The sequence below is a fragment of the Polistes dominula genome, unplaced genomic scaffold (assembly GCF_049000335.1).
Source record: "Polistes dominula isolate Pdom_NZ unplaced genomic scaffold, Pdom_raw_medaka contig_32, whole genome shotgun sequence".
Taxonomy (NCBI): domain Eukaryota; kingdom Metazoa; phylum Arthropoda; class Insecta; order Hymenoptera; family Vespidae; genus Polistes; species Polistes dominula.
Window position 1 is genome coordinate 3,370,180 of NW_028300880.1, and position 18,496 is coordinate 3,388,675.

The 18,496-nt window shown below is 28.1% G+C and overlaps 3 protein-coding genes and 1 long non-coding RNA gene across 8 annotated transcripts; 3 read left to right on the plus strand and 1 right to left on the minus strand.

The window, feature by feature from the left end:
- The first annotated feature begins 493 nt into the window (after positions 1-493).
- Positions 494-3,954, plus strand: LOC107070473 (uncharacterized). Of its 5 annotated transcripts, none has more exons than XM_089176591.1 (4): positions 494-634; positions 719-1,157; positions 1,285-1,525; positions 3,828-3,954. In XM_089176591.1, coding segments are annotated over exons 1-4 (744 nt in total). In that variant the 5' UTR covers positions 494-571; the 3' UTR covers positions 3,829-3,954. The 5 variants fall into 5 exon arrangements, with proteins under 5 accessions (XP_089032717.1, XP_089032705.1, XP_089032707.1 ...); XM_089176579.1 differs by having other exon boundaries at positions 3,758-3,922; XM_089176581.1 differs by lacking the exon at positions 3,828-3,954 and adding an exon at positions 1,618-2,471.
- On the plus strand, positions 3,937-5,828 carry LOC107070499 (cilia- and flagella-associated protein 69; the record flags this gene model as incomplete). Its single annotated transcript, XM_089176632.1, has 2 exons — positions 3,937-4,330; positions 4,402-5,828. Coding segments are annotated over 2 exons (501 nt in total), but the record flags the coding sequence as incomplete, so codon positions are not given.
- On the minus strand, positions 4,156-12,108 carry LOC107070500 (nose resistant to fluoxetine protein 6). The gene is made up of 13 exons (XM_015328764.2): positions 11,839-12,108; positions 10,845-11,089; positions 10,580-10,773; positions 10,361-10,491; positions 9,889-10,116; positions 9,560-9,773; positions 8,789-8,954; positions 8,630-8,709; positions 8,442-8,537; positions 8,078-8,207; positions 7,799-7,973; positions 7,571-7,713; positions 4,156-7,480 (listed from the first exon to the last, which is right to left on the minus strand). The coding sequence occupies exons 1-13, from the start codon at positions 12,053-12,055 to the stop codon at positions 7,364-7,366; spliced, it is 2,136 nt and encodes a 711-aa protein (XP_015184250.2). The 5' UTR covers positions 12,056-12,108; the 3' UTR covers positions 4,156-7,363.
- A 2,019-nt stretch (positions 12,109-14,127) lies between these two features.
- On the plus strand, positions 14,128-17,205 carry LOC149033569 (uncharacterized). Its single transcript, XR_016177995.1, has 2 exons — positions 14,128-14,308; positions 14,658-17,205. It is a non-coding gene; the product is annotated as an uncharacterized LOC149033569 (long non-coding RNA).
- The last annotated feature ends 1,291 nt before the right edge of the window (positions 17,206-18,496 follow it).

Genomic DNA, 18,496 nt, shown 5'->3' on the forward strand with positions numbered 1-18,496 from the left:
TGAGAGAGAGAGGGAGGTAAGGAAAGAAGATCGAACGGGACGCGTTTGAAATTCCTGACCGTCTCGTGCGAGGAGTAAGCGTTTCGTACTGAATGCAAATGCGTTCTGAGGAGACGAGGAGAGCATGATTTTGTATATAACAACTATACTATGCTATTCTTTTCAAGAGCAACAAGAGTACATAGGTCCTGTTTCGTTCGTTGCGCCACCTGCTATTTTTTTCTCTCCTGCCGATTTGAATGGCTGTTGAGAAGTGCACTTTGCTTTCTTTTGTTTTGATGCTAATAGAAATAAAAGCATTGACTTGATTTGACTTGACTTTTAGGTGTTAGCCTCTTAACTAATATTATTTTTATTATTTTTAACAGTATTTACAACTCCTACATTTAACTGAACGATTTTATTTGATGGAGGAGAAGAAATATCAAGATGGAAGAAAAATAATATCTTTTCGGAAAACTATCGATTGTTCTTGCCCTGATAGCACCGGCTCAAAAAAAATGTCGAGAAATAGATATGGATTACATTGTAAATAAATTGCACGAACTGGTATCTGATCCGGTAACTCAAAATGATGTATCACGAATCTCTGGACTGTTATACGATTATCAGGAATATCTCAGCGATAGCTTACGTATCCTTTTACATGAAATTCAAAAATTAATAAATTATAATTATATTACCTTCTTTAATTATCTTTTCCTATTATTTTAATTAGATGGTTTTACCAAAGGTAATCAAAGTATTAGATTTCTTAGCAACGAATGCAAAAAGCGCTGAAGATTATCATTCGCATCTCGATCGAATGCTTGAGTTTTCTAATCATCCACCTCTTTTGGAAACATCCTATCAGAGTCTCGTTTGTTTAGACATAATGGAACAATATTTTACATTATTTGGCTATCTATTAACAATCTTACCTAGCGAACAAGAGCTCCTTAAAGTGCACGAAGCCCTTCGTTCTTTATTAATCAGGACTGTGCCGGCTGATTCTTCCGTAGTCAAGGCTGAACTTTGTCGTGCTGCCATGGAAAGATCGAATCTGTCCATTAGGGTAACCGAAATATTAAATACTTCCTCGCCGGAAGCATATTCTAATATCTTGGAGAGAGAGAGAGAGTTGGTCTTCTTATTATCCTCCATATCCTGTGTTTCTTGTAAGTAAATCTTCGGTGTTTCATCTTCATTATTTTCCTACACAAAAAGTAAGGTTTCAATATGTGAAGACTTCATTTATTTTTAATATACGTAAAAAAACTACGAACTTACTTTTTACGAACTTAGGTCACAAAATGTTAGAAGCAGGTATACTAAATCCCCTGCTAATTAGAATGGACTTTTCTTACTCGACCCAAGTGTTTTGTAAATTACCACCAGACGAGCCTTTCGAAGGAGACGAGTACTCAGACGATACAATGTCTTTGATAATGAATATCTTATGGAACCTGACGAGATCTATTTTACTTTCCAAAGAAGCACCAGCTGGTCTCAAGGACCTTGGTCCTCCAACACAATGCGCTATGTGGTATCATCCCCTTTCTTTCTTTATCCTTTTCATATATATATATATATAGCAAGGCGATAAAATCACAAGTAAAATCTCTATCTTGATTTTAGAGGTCTTTTTTATGCATTCAAACAAGTTGACAAAAGTCAGAATTGTAAATTGAATGCAAAACTTCGAAACGAAATGGCGTTGCTTATTCTTCTCATACTTCAAATTTTTCCACGTTATATCATCATCAGCAGTGGTATTGCAAACGATGTCCTATCGATTTTTAACGGTTGTTTTTTTGGTACAATTCATGTCTGGTCAAAGGATATCAAATTTGTTGCTAGCAAAGAAAATCTCGTTTTTCTGAAAATACTTTTACTAATAATTTCCGATTTAACTGAAATCAATGCCTCTATCCCTGTAAATAATTTTATTTATTACAAACGTAAAAATTACCCTGAGAAAATATTTGAAATAAATTTATTTCTTTAGAGCAAGATATTTTACCATTAATACTTCGTTTCATTGATTTGAATTCAAAATCTATTTGGAGTCCATCTCAATTCTGATATCTTTTTGAACACGCGATATCAACTTTGACTCTATTGGCATCTAAAATGTCGGATGAATTTGTTAACAATGATGGAACTCAAAAGTAATTCAACATTTTAATTTGAAATTTTTACTAATTAATTTCAAGTTATATTTCAGATTGATCTCAATTTTGAAATGGTGCGCTAACTCGAATGAATTTGAACCGAAATTGACGATGAATTGTACCAAAGCAATATGTTCCATGGTTCTTTCTAAGAACCCTGTCATATTAAAATATTTTCGTGAACAAGAAATGATTCTAACACTATTCAGTGAGTTAACATTTTCAATAATATTCCAAATAAAATAAAAGCAAGTCTAAAAAATATTCTAACACTTTTCTTTGATCTTATCGATCGTATTTTACACATGAATACCCAGTGAACACAATTACGTCAAAATGACGTCAAAATGATTTTGCGCGATGTCATGATTTACGTAAGATATAAGTCAGATATGAGTCACATGTGACTCATTATTTCACAAAATGGGTTTGCTAGACACCTTAAAAAAATTCTCACCAAATATGAGCTCCTAATTTTAATAGGAAAATCCTCCGCATCGCAGTTTTTTATTTTTTTCTCAGTCCAATAGAATAAAATTCATACCTCATCATTAATTGATTGTACAGAAAAATGTTCTGAAAGAATTTTGTAGGAAATTTAATGCTCTACAAAAAAGATATCTTATATTTTTTTCGTAAACCTCACCATTTGAATGATATTGAAGATTTAAATTTAATGATTTTTAGACAAATTTCATTTTTGTTTATTAATTTTATAACTCGACAATAAATGACTATTATAAGATGCGCAATACAAATTTTTGTAGGAAATTAACTGCTCTATAAAAATGGTGTCTTATGTTTTGGCGATTAAATTAGGTGTTCAAAAGATATTCAGTGACAAAAATCAGTACACATAAAAGTTTGATGATATATATATATATATATATATGGGGCATTCCACGTTAAATCAGTCACTTTTGACCCTGACCCCTTTCGATTTGGCTGAAAGTTTTTTATCCTATGCTACCCTATGAAAAACAATTTTCAGAATTATTTCAAATTTTTTTACCAAACCCAAAAAAATGTTTAATTTTTGAAAAAAATGGCTCTTTTCTTTAAAATGGCTAGAACTTCTTTAAAATTCAACCTATTGGAACGTTTTTTTTAAATATTTGTTTTTAAATGTACTTTTCAGAAAAAAATACAAAAACATTTCAAAATTATAAAATCCATGAAATTTTCGTATTTTTTGAGAAAAACCGTTATTTTCTCGAAGTTCGATATTTTTCATTTTTTTTTATTTTCTAGAAAAAAAACTTTGTCTAAATCTGCGAGTATTTCTGCCAGTCCCAGAGTAAGCTGAGTTAGTTTCCTATTTTTTTTATTTAATTAAAAAAAATTTTTAATTAATTTTTTTTTTTAAATTAAATTAATGCAATTAAACAATTTTACAATATTATATACTTAATTTATAGTCTCAAAATACAAAGTTTAAAAAAAAAAAATTCAACCTTTCGTTTTTTGCTGTAAGAATATGAAGGAATTATTACGTCATTTTTATGTCAGAACATATGACTTAATATTGAGGTCATAAATAAAGTCACTTTTCACTTCAAAAATTTGAAGATGACTTTATGACGTACGTATGAAATCATTTTAAGGTCTTGTGTTCACTGGGTACATTAACAATGGAACATCAAAGAATTATGATAATCATTCTTATCGCTGTAGACGAACTAATTCGAAGTAAATCAGAGCTTCGACTTTTATATGGAAACCAAAATATAAGAATCGTAAGAAAATTGTTAGATAAATGTACCTATTATCGAAAATACGATGATTTCAACATAGACCAACGGTAGGTTTAACAAAATTTAATCAAATAAATATTACGAATAAAAATAAGATAAAAATAATTAATGATAGTCTATTTCTAGCAATTGGTTCTTTTATTTGGGGCTCTATAGTACCATGTCCAATACATGTGAAGAATTTTGTCGATAAGGGAACAGTTTACACCATAATCGATGTGATCGAAGTTACTTCATATCCTGTGAGATGTTTGTTTCTTGGTCTGCTATCAGATATTTGTGAAAATATATTTTGTGGTCATTATTTATGCATTTGGTGTGGTATTGACAAAACTAAGGGATTCATGTCTTTGTTAACAAAGATTTGGAGAGAAGAAGAGAAAGAAATTGGTGTAAAAATACGACCAGATGGCACAGTTGAAGGTATAATTTCAATGATCGATTGATCATTAATAAACTAATACATTTTTATTTATAATTATTCATTTATGTAGATCCTGAGTTACCTCAGATGGGTGTCAAACAATGGTTCGACACTTATCACAGTAAACTTACGTACAATGTTAGTCCTGCATTGATCGACATGATTGGTTCGGTTTGATCTAAGATTTATGCTATTTGTCAAATTATCAAAAGGTATGGAAAAAAATACGAGATAGTTAAAAACCATTACAAGATCTTAAACGATGCTTTACCTATCGAAGATTAAGTAAAATAATATAAAATTATGTTTTCTATCGAAAGATCGTAATTATAATCATTTCTATATTAGATCACAATGTCTAGCATTAATCTTTATTTTCGATTAAAAATTTGACAAACTTGGGTCGAGATTAGCAAGTATTTAGCTCAACTTGGTGTAACACCATTAGGAATAGATAGTCAAATTATGTCTCTAATGACTCAACGATATCATGCTTGGGGTCTTTTTATTGAAGAACGTCAAAGGAAACTTAAAACTAGTGCTAAGAATATCGAGGAAACCGAAGAGAAGGAAGAGTATGCTAAAATTCGTGATTCCATGCTTGCACCAACATTCAAAGCTCTCGATGAGATCGAATATATTCGAAGAACAACTGATAGATCTTATATGCTAAAAAAGAAGGATTTACAAATTCGAATGGTGAACGAGTACCTAAACTTTCCTTGGAATACGAATATCGAACAGTGTCATAGAACATTTCAAGATAATATTAATGTTACGATACGCGCGCGTTTTAATTTTAAATTAATTAAAAATTGTACGTGGCTTCCACGTACGAAAAAAGTGAAACTTGTTATGTACAGTGGGTGTCTCCCTTAAAAGCTTACGCTGTAAATTTAACTTGAAAGCTATATTTATAAAAGCCATTAAGTTTCACTTTAAAAAAATAATTATTTTTAAATAGAAGTCTTACATGTCTTCTTCTTTTGCAGGTAGTTTTTGACCAGCATCTCCATTTTACTGGGAAACTTACAGCTGATAGAAATTCTGATCTTTCACTAGATACATCTGTTTCTTCTACAAGTTCTTCTGTGTGTATTGATTCTTCTATGTACGATGTTTTTTTTTTCAGAAGATTTGTCCTGCGAAAGAGATCACTCCTTTAAGAATTCGAACGAGTTATGAAAGAGAATATTATTCGAAGCGCACTCTTTGTTAGTCGATCAAAAAAATTCCTTCCTTACCATTAGTAGAAAATACTACTTTGTCGACAAAAAATTCTTCTTTACTACTACTGTATTACCATCAGTAGGAAATACTACTTTATCGATATATGAAATTCTTCTTTACCATTAGTATCTTACCATCAGTATATATATTTCATACATTATTAATGTCCCTCTGTATTTATATAATTCAAAATGAATTAGAGATAATAGTTATTTTTCTATAAATACAAAAGTTCTTTAAATACATAAAGATAATTAATAAAAAGGATTTTCTTGTATAATTTTATTTATTTACATTATTTTATCGATTGAATAGGAGTTTTATCAACACCCACAAGAGGTTATCCCAGGTAGGTAGACTTCTTTAAAGATAAAAAGGATATCAAATGGAAGGGGAAAGAGATAAGGAGAAAAGTAAGAGCAGCAAGAAAAAGGTTGATGAGAAGAGAAGTGCAGAGAAGAGGGGAAAAAGAAAGGGCTAGCTCACCAAGAGTTGTGGCTTTGTACGACCAGTGATCCCATTCGTACGATAATTATCGTACACGTCACATAATTTGAAGCATTGTACCACGGAGGATAGATACCAGGAGTCCGAACGTAATGTTGAAAGAATGGTATCAATTTAGAGGACAAGATATTTTGCCGGTAGGGCGCGCTACTTTTTACAGAGTACTCGTTTAAATACTTACGCGGGAAGTCTTGTTGCTATTGACAGCTCTGAAAAAAAATATTTTGAGAAACGTGGAATTAAATAAAAGTTTAAAGAAATTTTTAGAAACCTCAAACGTTTTCAACTCAGCAATATCGAGAAGTTTAAGAGATAATCTGCAAAGTTAAAAACATCTCATATTAATAAATCATAATACAAAAATCAGTAGGCACCAAACCATATTGTTTAAAAAAATAAATTTATGCGAAGAAAAATTTTAAAAAATTGAGTTTATAGTTCATTTTTAATCTTTCCATGCAAAACTATTAAAAATTGTCTCTATGAAAATTTACTAGTAAAAATATTTTTAAAAATTGTCAAATGCCTATTTATTTGAGTATCACGATAAATATACTTGATGAAAAAAAAATATATAAGTTATTGTCAAACATATTATTTATTAATAGTACAAATAAAATATATTTAATATTTAAAAACCAAATTATTATAGTTTTAAGAGTATCCGAATATTGCTTTTGTAATCGAGAGTTTTAAATTATTTTTTAAATTAGAGTGATTAATTTTTTTTATATTTAAACGATGGCTGAGCGTACACGCGTGTTGTCGCGGTTACTAGCATAATTGACTGCGATAGGGCCAAGTTTTATCCCCAAAACGTGCATTATTTTCAGTATTGGATCAAAACCTTCGTTGAATATACAAGCTGCCAACTTACAAGTTATTTTAACAATATTTTGTACCATTAAAAAGGTGTTTAGGCACCATAGCCCAAACGCATTTGTTGAAGCACTCATTATTATTTTTAGTGTGGCTACCTAAACATCTTTCAAGTAATTCTGTTTTTGTTAGGTCAACATCAACCTTTTGTTTTTTCCAGCTATATTCATGCAGAGAAATTTCCACTTACACAACCGCAGATGGTTTGTCTCCTCTATCTGTAATATCTCTATGTGTTTGGGTCGCAAAATAATATACTTAAACTGCTCAAATCGTTCTAAAATTTTTTGTATGATAATTCTACATATGTCTACTTTCGAAATATGCAAAAAAAAAATTGATTTTTTCAAAATGATAAACCAGAATGAACCCTTAAAGTAAATTATGTATCACAATAATGATAGTAGTTATAAGAATCATCTTCTCTTGTCCATCAACTCCCTCAACAAGAAAGTGTATGGCATTTCAAACATCAACGAAGCAACGTAAGAACATATGTAAGTTAAAACTACGTATCCTAAACCAGAAATTGCCTAAAAAAGAAAATAAAAAAATATAATGATTCCCAATTAAATTTTATATTAATCTATCGACAAGATCAAACAAGAAAGAATAATACATACGTTTACTGGAGGATCAAAATGCACGGAAGTTTTACTTAAAAGGGTAAAAGAAATTATAAGAAAAGGATTTAAAAGATAGGCTGCGTAAGTCAATTTACTAAATGGTGTCCAACCTTTCCACGAAAGAATATGATTCACTATACCTAAAATATCAAATTTTTTAATCAATAACGATTAGAAAGTTATAGTATCCAAATAAAAAGAATCGAATAATATATTCATTTATACCTCCATTGTTCGTAGAACATGCTATAATTATCCATGCTATGCCAATTGCCCATACTGTTCTGCTAAGAGCAGCATAAACAGCAGCAGTTAAACCTGACATTCTGTTCGGATATATTCCAAAAAGTACCAATAAATTGCACAAAATGCTGAGTATCCAAAATAATAATATCGTTTTCTAGAATCAATTATTAACATTAGTGTAAACATTAATATCATCGATAAGCATATTTAATAATAAAAAATTGTTGAAGAAATAAACGGTTAGTTTAAGCTGTCTACCTTATTCCAATGTAATTTTTTGTTTAATTTAACAACAATATATGCAGTAATAACACCAACGAAATAAGGTCCTATTCTAACCCATGGTGAATAATACATTATTCTTTGAGTACTGATTTGTTTGTCCAATCTATAATTCAATAAAACATTAATATATTTGATTATATAACACTTTCATTACAGTGTACTCAGGCAAGAGTATCATTCTAATAAAATTCGTTTGTACAAATTAATTGCTGAAAAGTACTATTATTTGATCGGCCAGTTGTATTACTAGTTATTACATGGACAAATAATATGTAAGACGCTAGTAATGAAAGTGTTCAATTTAATTATAAGTATAATTATTATTATTGATATTTACGCTGGAGTCCAATCATAAATGTAGGCTAAAACGCCAGTTAGAATTATCGATGAGGTAAACAACAGACCCAACAAACTGGCTGCTACTTTGAAAAAACTGAAAAAAATTATGTTTACTAAAGTTTTTGTTTATGCTTTCAAATTTTATTTTATATTGAAATATGCTAATTAGAAATTAAAGATATTTACATTGAAGATAAGAATAACAGGAAAATTGAAACCACGTATAATTGCATGTCGGCTGCCAAGTACCAACTCCAACTAATACACTTCAAAGATTAATATTGATCAGAAATGTTATACTTAATATTAATTAATTTATACGAAAATTATTGAAATTGTTTATACCATATCCTGGAAACTAAAGAAATTTTGAATATAAAGAAGATTTCTCCACCAATATTTTTGACAATTTTCGTGGTTACGTTCCGTTATGGAAAAGAGGGAAGTTTTACTATACCACGTTGTATTTATTTGCAATAATCCAATAAATATCATGTAAGTAGGTGTCAATCTAAAACAGGAGAAGTAGCGAAAAATAAATAAGATAGATTGAAATTATTATATTTTTAATTTTGAGTAATACTAAATTCTTGATATTCAGTTTCTAACAATTCTATTTGGTAAACAGATTCTCTAATTTTTAATTTTGGTGGTTACAAAAAATATTAAAAATATTAACGGGAAATAAATATTGACAACTTCCAAAATGAGAAAAGATTTCTATTCTATTTGTTTTCGTTAAACTATTAATTTTTACTTAAAAACGGTAATATTATCAAACAGTGTTTTAATAAAATAATTTATTTGTTGAGGTTTATGATAGAGGACGACTTGTCATTTTAAATGAAAATTCCATTTTCTGAAATTACCTGTAGCAGGTATGTTTTATTTCTTTTTTTATATCAATATTTTTTTGCTGCTTTATGTTATTGTCAACCTATATACAGATCTTTAAAACAAAGGATCATATTTACTAACGACTAATATACAGGTTAAAAAAAATATTATTATTATTGATATAACGAAATTTCTCTTATCATTTTTATACTTAACAAACTTATGCATAAATTATTCCTGATATTTTTAAAAACTAAGCATTACCAAAAATTTTCTTACCTTATAAACCTTTTTAGGAGAGTAAGAAAATATAATTTAATTATATTTAAATAATTATAGGGTTTACGTATACTCTTGTCCATTTCTTTCTTTAAATGCAAGTAAGAGACCAGAAAACCACCAAAACATAAAAATGTATCAACTGCAATGAATCCATTAAATGACAATTGTTCGGCAAAACCCTCTGATCTTCTTATAACAAATGGTTTATTGTCTTTAAATAAACATAATAGATTGTAAGTAAAATAATGAAGAGAATCATAATAAATTTAAATGAAATCTTTTATATTAATAAAAATTAAATTTATTTATAATTATTAGTAACATACCATAATAGGTCCTCGAATATAAGACTGTGTGGTTCACAATAATCCATACCATTGAAAGAAATCTTAATCCATGTATAATCGATACATTAGTATTATCCGATTCCATTTGAAATATTCTTTTAGAGTTCGAATATACGGAAAAAGCTTGAAATATTTTACAAAAAAAACTACTGGATTTTAATGTTTTCATTTGATCGTTGTCATTATCATCTAGCGTTTGTGTAGAATCTAAAATAATATACATTATGACATTAAATAAAGATTTGTTTATCAATAACTAATAACTATAAAAACCCTTCTGTTACCAGTCACCTATACAAGTAACTCTAGAATAAAAAAGTCCTGTATAAAGTACTGGAAAATATAAAAGTTGTATTTCATTCGACGATCAGGTACATAGAAAAAATTTTTTATGGAATGATACTAACGCAAAAATATAACAAAAGGGTTACAAATTATTAAATAAATTTACCTATATGTAGAGAATTATCATTTTCTTGGACTTGAAGGTAATTATCGTCTTTCTTGAAACGTTTTTGGTATATCAAAACATCGTAGCCTGTTCCTATTATCATTAATAGGAATGTGAGTACGACTATTACTCTACAAAAAGAAACAAAACAAAAAAATATAAGTATATTGTAGATTTCATGATGAATTATCGTAAATTATAAAAGAATTGCTTATGTACGTCATTGTAATGAATGTTCCACTGAACAACCATCGATGATCAACGATTAGATCTCTTACTTCAACTAACGTAAAGTCAGCTGAATATAGTTCGCCTTTAAATAAAGTTCTATTTTTCAACAAGACTTCTAGGAGAATAGAAAGTTGCTCCTTCGAACAGGATGCTGGTAAGCACATACCTAATATGATTAAATCCTATAAAAGAAAAAATTAAAAGATTTCATTTAATTTCTAAAATCACTCATCTAATTTTTATAGAAACTTACTTCGTCAGGTACTGCAATGTGATATTGTAAGGTGCTATTATGTCGAAAATTAGCGACAAAGAATTTTACTTCAAAAGGGGGAAATTCATATTCGATATGACGATATTTCGAATTGTTTTGTAATATCTCTTCCGATAACATGAAAGGATTTCTATTTCCTGCATCTTCGCACTGGCCTTTGTTACCTAACCAATAATTATTTCCATAAACGAATCCTGATGTAGGTTCGCCACTCGCATCGATTACTTGAAAAAAAAAAAAATAGAAATTGTAATCTTTGTTGATAAAATACTGTTTTATGCATGACTTCGAAAGAAAATATCGTTTAGATGGTCGTAAATAAGCATAATTGGGAAATAATACTTTTGAGTAAGTAGAGTCTTTCTAAATTATTAAAACTTTTTCTACTTTTCTTCTGTATTTTTTAGACAAGTTCGCATTTTTGAACAACGTATATGAGCAGGTACCTTTTCTTAAAATATAGTAGAAAAATTTGTATATATTGTAAAATCTGTATATATAATATTTTTATTAAAATTATAAACCGACATCATATATATGTAAACTATAAAAAATTGTTCATTTATCTTTTTCTGACAGTCATAGTTGTTGCTACATTACATACACACAATTTTTGCATCCCAAAATTTAAATTTTCCAGAAAACTGAAAACTAGTTATCCATCCATAAATTTAAAATTAAAAAACGAAGCTGTATTTTTATATACTGCTAATATTAAAAGCAAATTACATGAAGCAGCATTAATTTGATGTCGATCCATTTCATATGAAAAAATATTTAAAAAGAAAAGAAATTTACGGTTTTTATAATATTGCTCCTTCCTTGAAGTAAATAATTAAAAATACATATTTAAATCGTTTCTTGAATATAATAGTCATTCCAAAAATTTTATCTATATTGAAATGAATAATTATCTTTCACAATAACGTTTAAAATCTCTAATAATAGAAATTATATCATTGCTTTCACGTACCTTTTAAGCTCCATATTAATTGCCGATCAACAGCTTCTCGAAATTGAATAAGATCGTTTCGACATTGAGTTGAATTTAAAATTTCTGTGTTTGTTAACATTGCATAAACTGGCAATGTACGTATCTTTAAATTTTTCGTTTCATTAGCCGTACAATAATTAAAAAGAAAAATAAATGCTGCGAAATTCTTTAAATATTGGTATAATGAACGTGGCATTTTTTTTATTTTATGCTGTTCTAGTTAATTTCGCTCTATTTTATTTACTCTTATATAATAAGAATCGAGATAATTCTATTTATTCACTGGTTTTGCTTTGTTAGAAAATAACTCTTTGGAAGTTACACTAGATGAACAAAAATATTACAAAATTATACAAAATAGTACCTATATTATGTTGTTGAGCTATTAAATCCTATAGTAATCATAAAGCGAATTAATGGGACCCTTTTTTCTTTACACTTTTAAAAATTTGAAAAAACTATTTTTAATACAAAGATTTAAGTTTTTATAAATATTTAAAAGGAAAAAAACATAAAAAGAAGAAATACGAATGATATTATTAAAAACTATTTTTGATTAATAATACACGGAAAGCGTTAAAAATCTATAAGAAATCACTGGAATGTTATCACACCAAATAAAGCAAAAAACAAATCGTTGATTGACAGCATAGCAAAGAATGTCTTAGTAAAAATCCATCCCTCATCGAGTCTTTGCCATCTCTACAAAAACCATAAGAATTATCAATTTAAATTACGACTTTTATTTATTATGTCATTGGATTATACATCTTATGAAATTCTTTTAACCTGCTTTGAACATTGTCAATTTACATTTTTTTCAATTTTTATATTACATAATCATAGTTTTTTCAATCGATGAATATATCGTAAGGTTGAAATTCTTTTAATATGAATGTTAAAAGAAATGTATTTTCTATTAAACAATCCTAGAAGTTAGTAGTATATACTTAACTTTTTAATGTACCTTAAATTATATATATTGTTATTAATTTAAAGGAAATTTATATTGTTATCCAGAAACACGGATTTTTCGTTTAATTTGATGATCACCTCGAAAATAAATATAAACACCTTCACGTACTTTATCGATTCTGACTCGCGATAAAGATTTTTGCCCAAACACTAATATCGCGAGTCTGACTCGTGATCAGATACTTGGTTTTTTATTGTAACTATTTACGAACAGTTTACAAGCAAACATTACTTTAGTCTGTTTAGCGCTCGTCGATGCCTACCGCTTGGACTCGAGTTTCGTCGAGCTAAAAGACACAGGAAGGGGTAAAGCTCACATTTTATTCTCTACAAGATTCATTTGAATCTCATTTATTAATCGTTTTTTATATGAATGTTTCATAGGTACAACGAATATAATATTGCAAGAAAATAAAAAGTACTTTTCTCTTATAACTAATTAATTACATATGCTACATGTGCCTCAAATGATCAGAATAAATTGAGAATAAATCATCCAAATAGATTAGTCAAGAAGCTTATTAAATATTTTATCTTAAACATTGCAATAATACAGCAAAAAAATTCAGCAATATTTAAACAAATACTAAAATTCTTAAAATTTCAAAAAAATTACATAATAAACATCTGTTAACTGTTACACTTTTTTCTGCATTAGTGCAACCTTTTCCATCAATGTTTTTATACAAAACTTAAAAGAATTCTAAAGAGTCATTAAAGCTTTCTGGTTTCTATTTCTTCCGCTAGATTTTGATGTCCTGCTTGTCTTGTAATAAAATATTTGTTAAATAAATGCATATTAAAATTTTTGTAAATAATTCATTAGTATTCTTATTTACTTAAGGGTTCATTCTGGTTTATCATTTTGAAAAAATTAATTTTTTTTTTGCATTTTTCAAAAGTAGACATATATAAAATTATCATACAAAAATTTTAGAACGATCCGAGCAGTCTAAGTATATTATTTTGCGACCCAAACACATAGAGATATTACAGAGAGAGGAGACAAACCATTTGCGGTTGTGTAAGTGGAAATGTCTCTGCATCAATATAGCTGCAAAAAACAAAAGGTTGATGTTGACCTGACAAAAACAGAATTACTTGAAAGATGTTTAGGTAGCCACACTCAAAATAATAATGAGTGCTTCAACAAATGCGTTTGGGCTATGGTGCCTAAACACCTATTTAATGGTAAAAAAAATTGTTGAAATAGCTTGTAAATTGACAGCTTGTATATTCAACGAAGGTTTTGATCCAATACTGAAAATAATGCACGTTTTGGTGATAAAACTTGACCCTATCGCAGTCAATTACGCTAGTAACCGCGACAACACGCGTGTGCGCTCAGCCAATCGTTTGAGCGGAGAATCTTCAAAAAAGGCTAGGACACAACGAAAAAAGACTAGAGTGGAAGAAAATGAGTATTTTGAAGAAGCAGAAGGCATACTATATGGTGCAGGCATCGCAGAATAAGGTAAAGTCAGACTTTTTAAAAATTTGTTAAAAGAAACTAAACGCGTTTTTCTCGAAACAACGTTTTTTCGGTTAGCGGGCATGATATCTCCGAAACTACTTAACCGATCCTTCTGAAATTTTAACCACATACTCTAAACATGAGTAGCTATCTCGCCTGCTATAACCTAGTCAAAATATTAATTTTTACTATTTTTTTTTTACAAAAAAGTGTGAAAAAAATCGTTGATTTTTTTATTTTTCGAAAAATGGCCGTCATTTTGTTTTGTTTTCATAAAAATTGATAGTTTTAGCATACCCGATAGCCATTGTCATACTGAATTTAAAACCGTTTAATTTTTTTGTTTTAGATCACCCGTTCTCAAATTTCGATGCCCGCCAACAGCATACCTACTTTTGAAGGGTTCACGTTTGTCAGCCATTTTGAATGTCCAAAAATGTTAAAAACAATAAAAAAAAATTTTTTTCTAGTACTTCTAGACTGTATTTATCATACCCAACAACTTTCATATGTATATGTATCCAACAAAGCCTAAAAAAAAAATCGTGAAAATAGCCTTTTTTTCGGCGTATAAACCAGAATGAACTCTTAACAGCTCTGAATTTGTCAAAACTGCGATACGAATATCTCATCTTATAAAGCGATTTATCATTATTCCAAATATCATTATAAAGTTTCTATTTTTAATTTATTTCATATGTTGTTGAAAAGGTAAACAAATTATAGAAAACTTGCTGCCCGGACAGTTTTAATATGTCGTCTGAACAAACGATCGTGCGTTGTTTTTGAAATCAATGATTGCCTAAATATAAACAAAATGCTTGAGGTGAGAGAAACATTTTTAATGTTCGGTTTTCTACGTATTGACCGAAGTAAAAATTCAAAGTCGAACAAACAGTTTTTTATGGTTACTGCGTTACCTAAGTTAACTTAAAAAAAAAAGGCAAAATAAAATTTATATGCAAGTGAAAATGATGACGCATATTATACATAACATTGCATACTCTCAGTCGTATTTATATTTTTATAAATGGTAAATATTTTATAGTCACACCCTATTCGTGCCTAGGTGGAAGTGGTGAAAAAGAACGCTATGAAATTTTTAGTTTGATATAATGAACATTAGAGGGCATTCAACGAGTAAAAAATGGTGTAATAATTCAGCTACAATTGAGCTTACTATAATTATTTATAATAATTTATTTTAACAATTATAGAGTATTTATTTTATTATATTTATTCAGTTAAAATAAGTCTTTAGAGATCTATCCACATTTTCCGATTCAGATGTACAAAAATAAAATCATAAATAAAACAACAAATTATGAAACAGTAATTATTTCGTTTTTTTAACGTAATCATTAGTATCCGATGGAAAAATATTATGAAAATGAAAAAAAAAACAGGTGTGCGTGCTTATATATGTACGCACGTAATAAGTAATAGTACGTTTGCATAACAAAAAATAAAATATTACGTGTGTAGATCACGCAAATTAAAAGTTAAACCTGCAAAAAAGCAAGTTTCAACAGAATCAGACGAGTGCACAGTATCAACAGTAAGATAATTGTAGTATTTATTTATTTTAAAATTATTACCATATATAACAAAAGACACCGGTATGATTAGTGGATGGAATAGCCGATAAAAACTACACTTTTACAAATTCAAGCAATAAAAATGGAGAGCTGAATGCGATAGTCATAGATAAACAATAAAATCGTAGGATGTTTATTGAAGGAAATATAATTCGTCGTGAACAAAGTAAATATAATATATCCTTTTTTGAAAGTATTTTTTCGTATCATCGAGTTTTGAATCGCAGTAATTCTAACGATATTTTCTCTCCTAGAATAGTTGTAAAAGAAACGCATTATTCATTAATATTAATATTTATTTAAAAAGTATCTAATTTTAAATGATTGTTTCATATTTACTCTGAAAGCCCTAAAAACTAGCTTCCCCTAGCTCCCTATTCTTAAGTAAAAGCTGCGAAAAATCATCAGTTTACCAATAATATTCTGAATTACAAATAGTCTACACGCCCGACCTAAAAAATCGATGGGTCATATGATCCCGCAGGAAACCTGTATTGGACGATAGAAAGGCATAAAATAATAATTTTTAGCACTATGCCGTGACTTGTAAGCTGTCCAACTGAGTGCAGGTGAGAATTAAAAAGCACAAAATAACCGGGTGCTTTTTTATCAAATGATTTTTTATGGCATTCTTACCACCTATAGATCCATCGAAAATAATGAAAAAACACGTAGTGCCGTTAAAAAATAGTAAGCCACAAAGTTGGAAAAAATTTTTGATTTTCTGACAAAACCCCTGGTCTATTACATCATTTGATTATGAACGGCGTTTATTTCATACAATTTAAATACCTATTCTAATTGATTATTCCGCAACGCCGTGCAAAAATCATGCAACAAGGGAGAAAAATCCAGAGTTAAAATCCACCTTTTTCCACGGGTCTGGGGGATGGGAGAAAACTCCATAACGTTGATTCGTATGATCGATTGTACAACAAACCGGACATTATCAACGTCGTAAGATCACGCCGATTAAGATGGGCTGGTCACGTGGCGCGCATGGGGGAGGATCGAACGGCGCACAAAATATTGGTCGATATGTTACGCGGAAATGTTCACGTGAAGTTAAATTCGCGTTGATTTCCGGATAATGTAGGAATTCGGCCTATTGAATTCTTGTGATTGTATTAAAAACAAGAATTTCCAAGTTTTGGAAAGAATAACTTTTATTTACAACAGATTTACGTTCGGATACAAAACGACTTACAAGCGTAACGGCCAGGATAGAAGAGAGTTTCGGATGTCGAAGGAGCCCCCTTTAAGGGAAATCGGAACAAGGAATGTTCTAGAAGAAGGGCGTTTTTTCATAAGTTAAGGGATTCTTATTGGTGTTCTCACGGTGGGGGATTGTTTAAAATTCCAAATTTTATGTTCGGCGTGAAAAAGTAGAAAAGGATGTTCCTTAAATTAGTATGCAGCGCAAGTGTAGGTTTTATCTACTAGCCCTAGCAGGTTTAGACCGGTTTTCCAAGGGATCACGTATAGTTCACGTTGGGCCTAACAGATATACCAAACGGGAAAAGACCACTAGGTAGACCGAGACGTAGATGGAAGGATAATATTAGAAGAGATCTGAAAGAAATAGGATACGAAGACCGCGAATGGAAGGATCGCGCTCAGGGATGGGAACAATGACAGGATTTGGTATTTGCGGCAATGAACTTTCCAGTTCTTAATACCAGTTAATAATAATAATAATAATAATAATAATAATAATAATAATAATAATAATAATAATAATAATAATAATAATAATAATAATAATAATAATAATAATAATAATAATAATAATAATAATAATAATAATAATAATAATAATAATAATAATAATAATAATAATAATAATAATAATAATAATAATAATAATAATAATAATAATAATAATAATAATAATAATAATAATAATAATAATAATAATAATAATAATAATAATAATAATAATAATAATAATAATAATAATAATAATAATAATAATAATAATAATAATAATAATAATAATAATAATAATAATAATAATAATAATAATAATAATAATAATAATAATAATAATAATAATAATAATAATAATAATAATAATAATAATAATAATAATAATAATAATAATAATAATAATAATAATAATAATAATAATAATAATAATAATAATAATAATAATAATAATAATAATAATAATAATAATAATAATAATAATAATAATAATAATAATAATAATAATAATAATAATAATAATAATAATAATAATAATAATAATAATAATAATAATAATAATAATAATAATAATAATAATAATAATAATAATAATAATAATAATAATAATAATAATAATAATAATAATAATAATAATAATAATAATAATAATAATAATAATAATAATAATAATAATAATAATAATAATAATAATAATAATAATAATAATAATAATAATAATAATAATAATAATAATAATAATAATAATAATAATAATAATAATAATAATAATAATAATAATAATAATAATAATAATAATAATAATAATAATAATAATAATAATAATAATAATAATAATAATAATAATTCCCTGTATGGGCTCCGGGGTAGAATAGACCCAAGG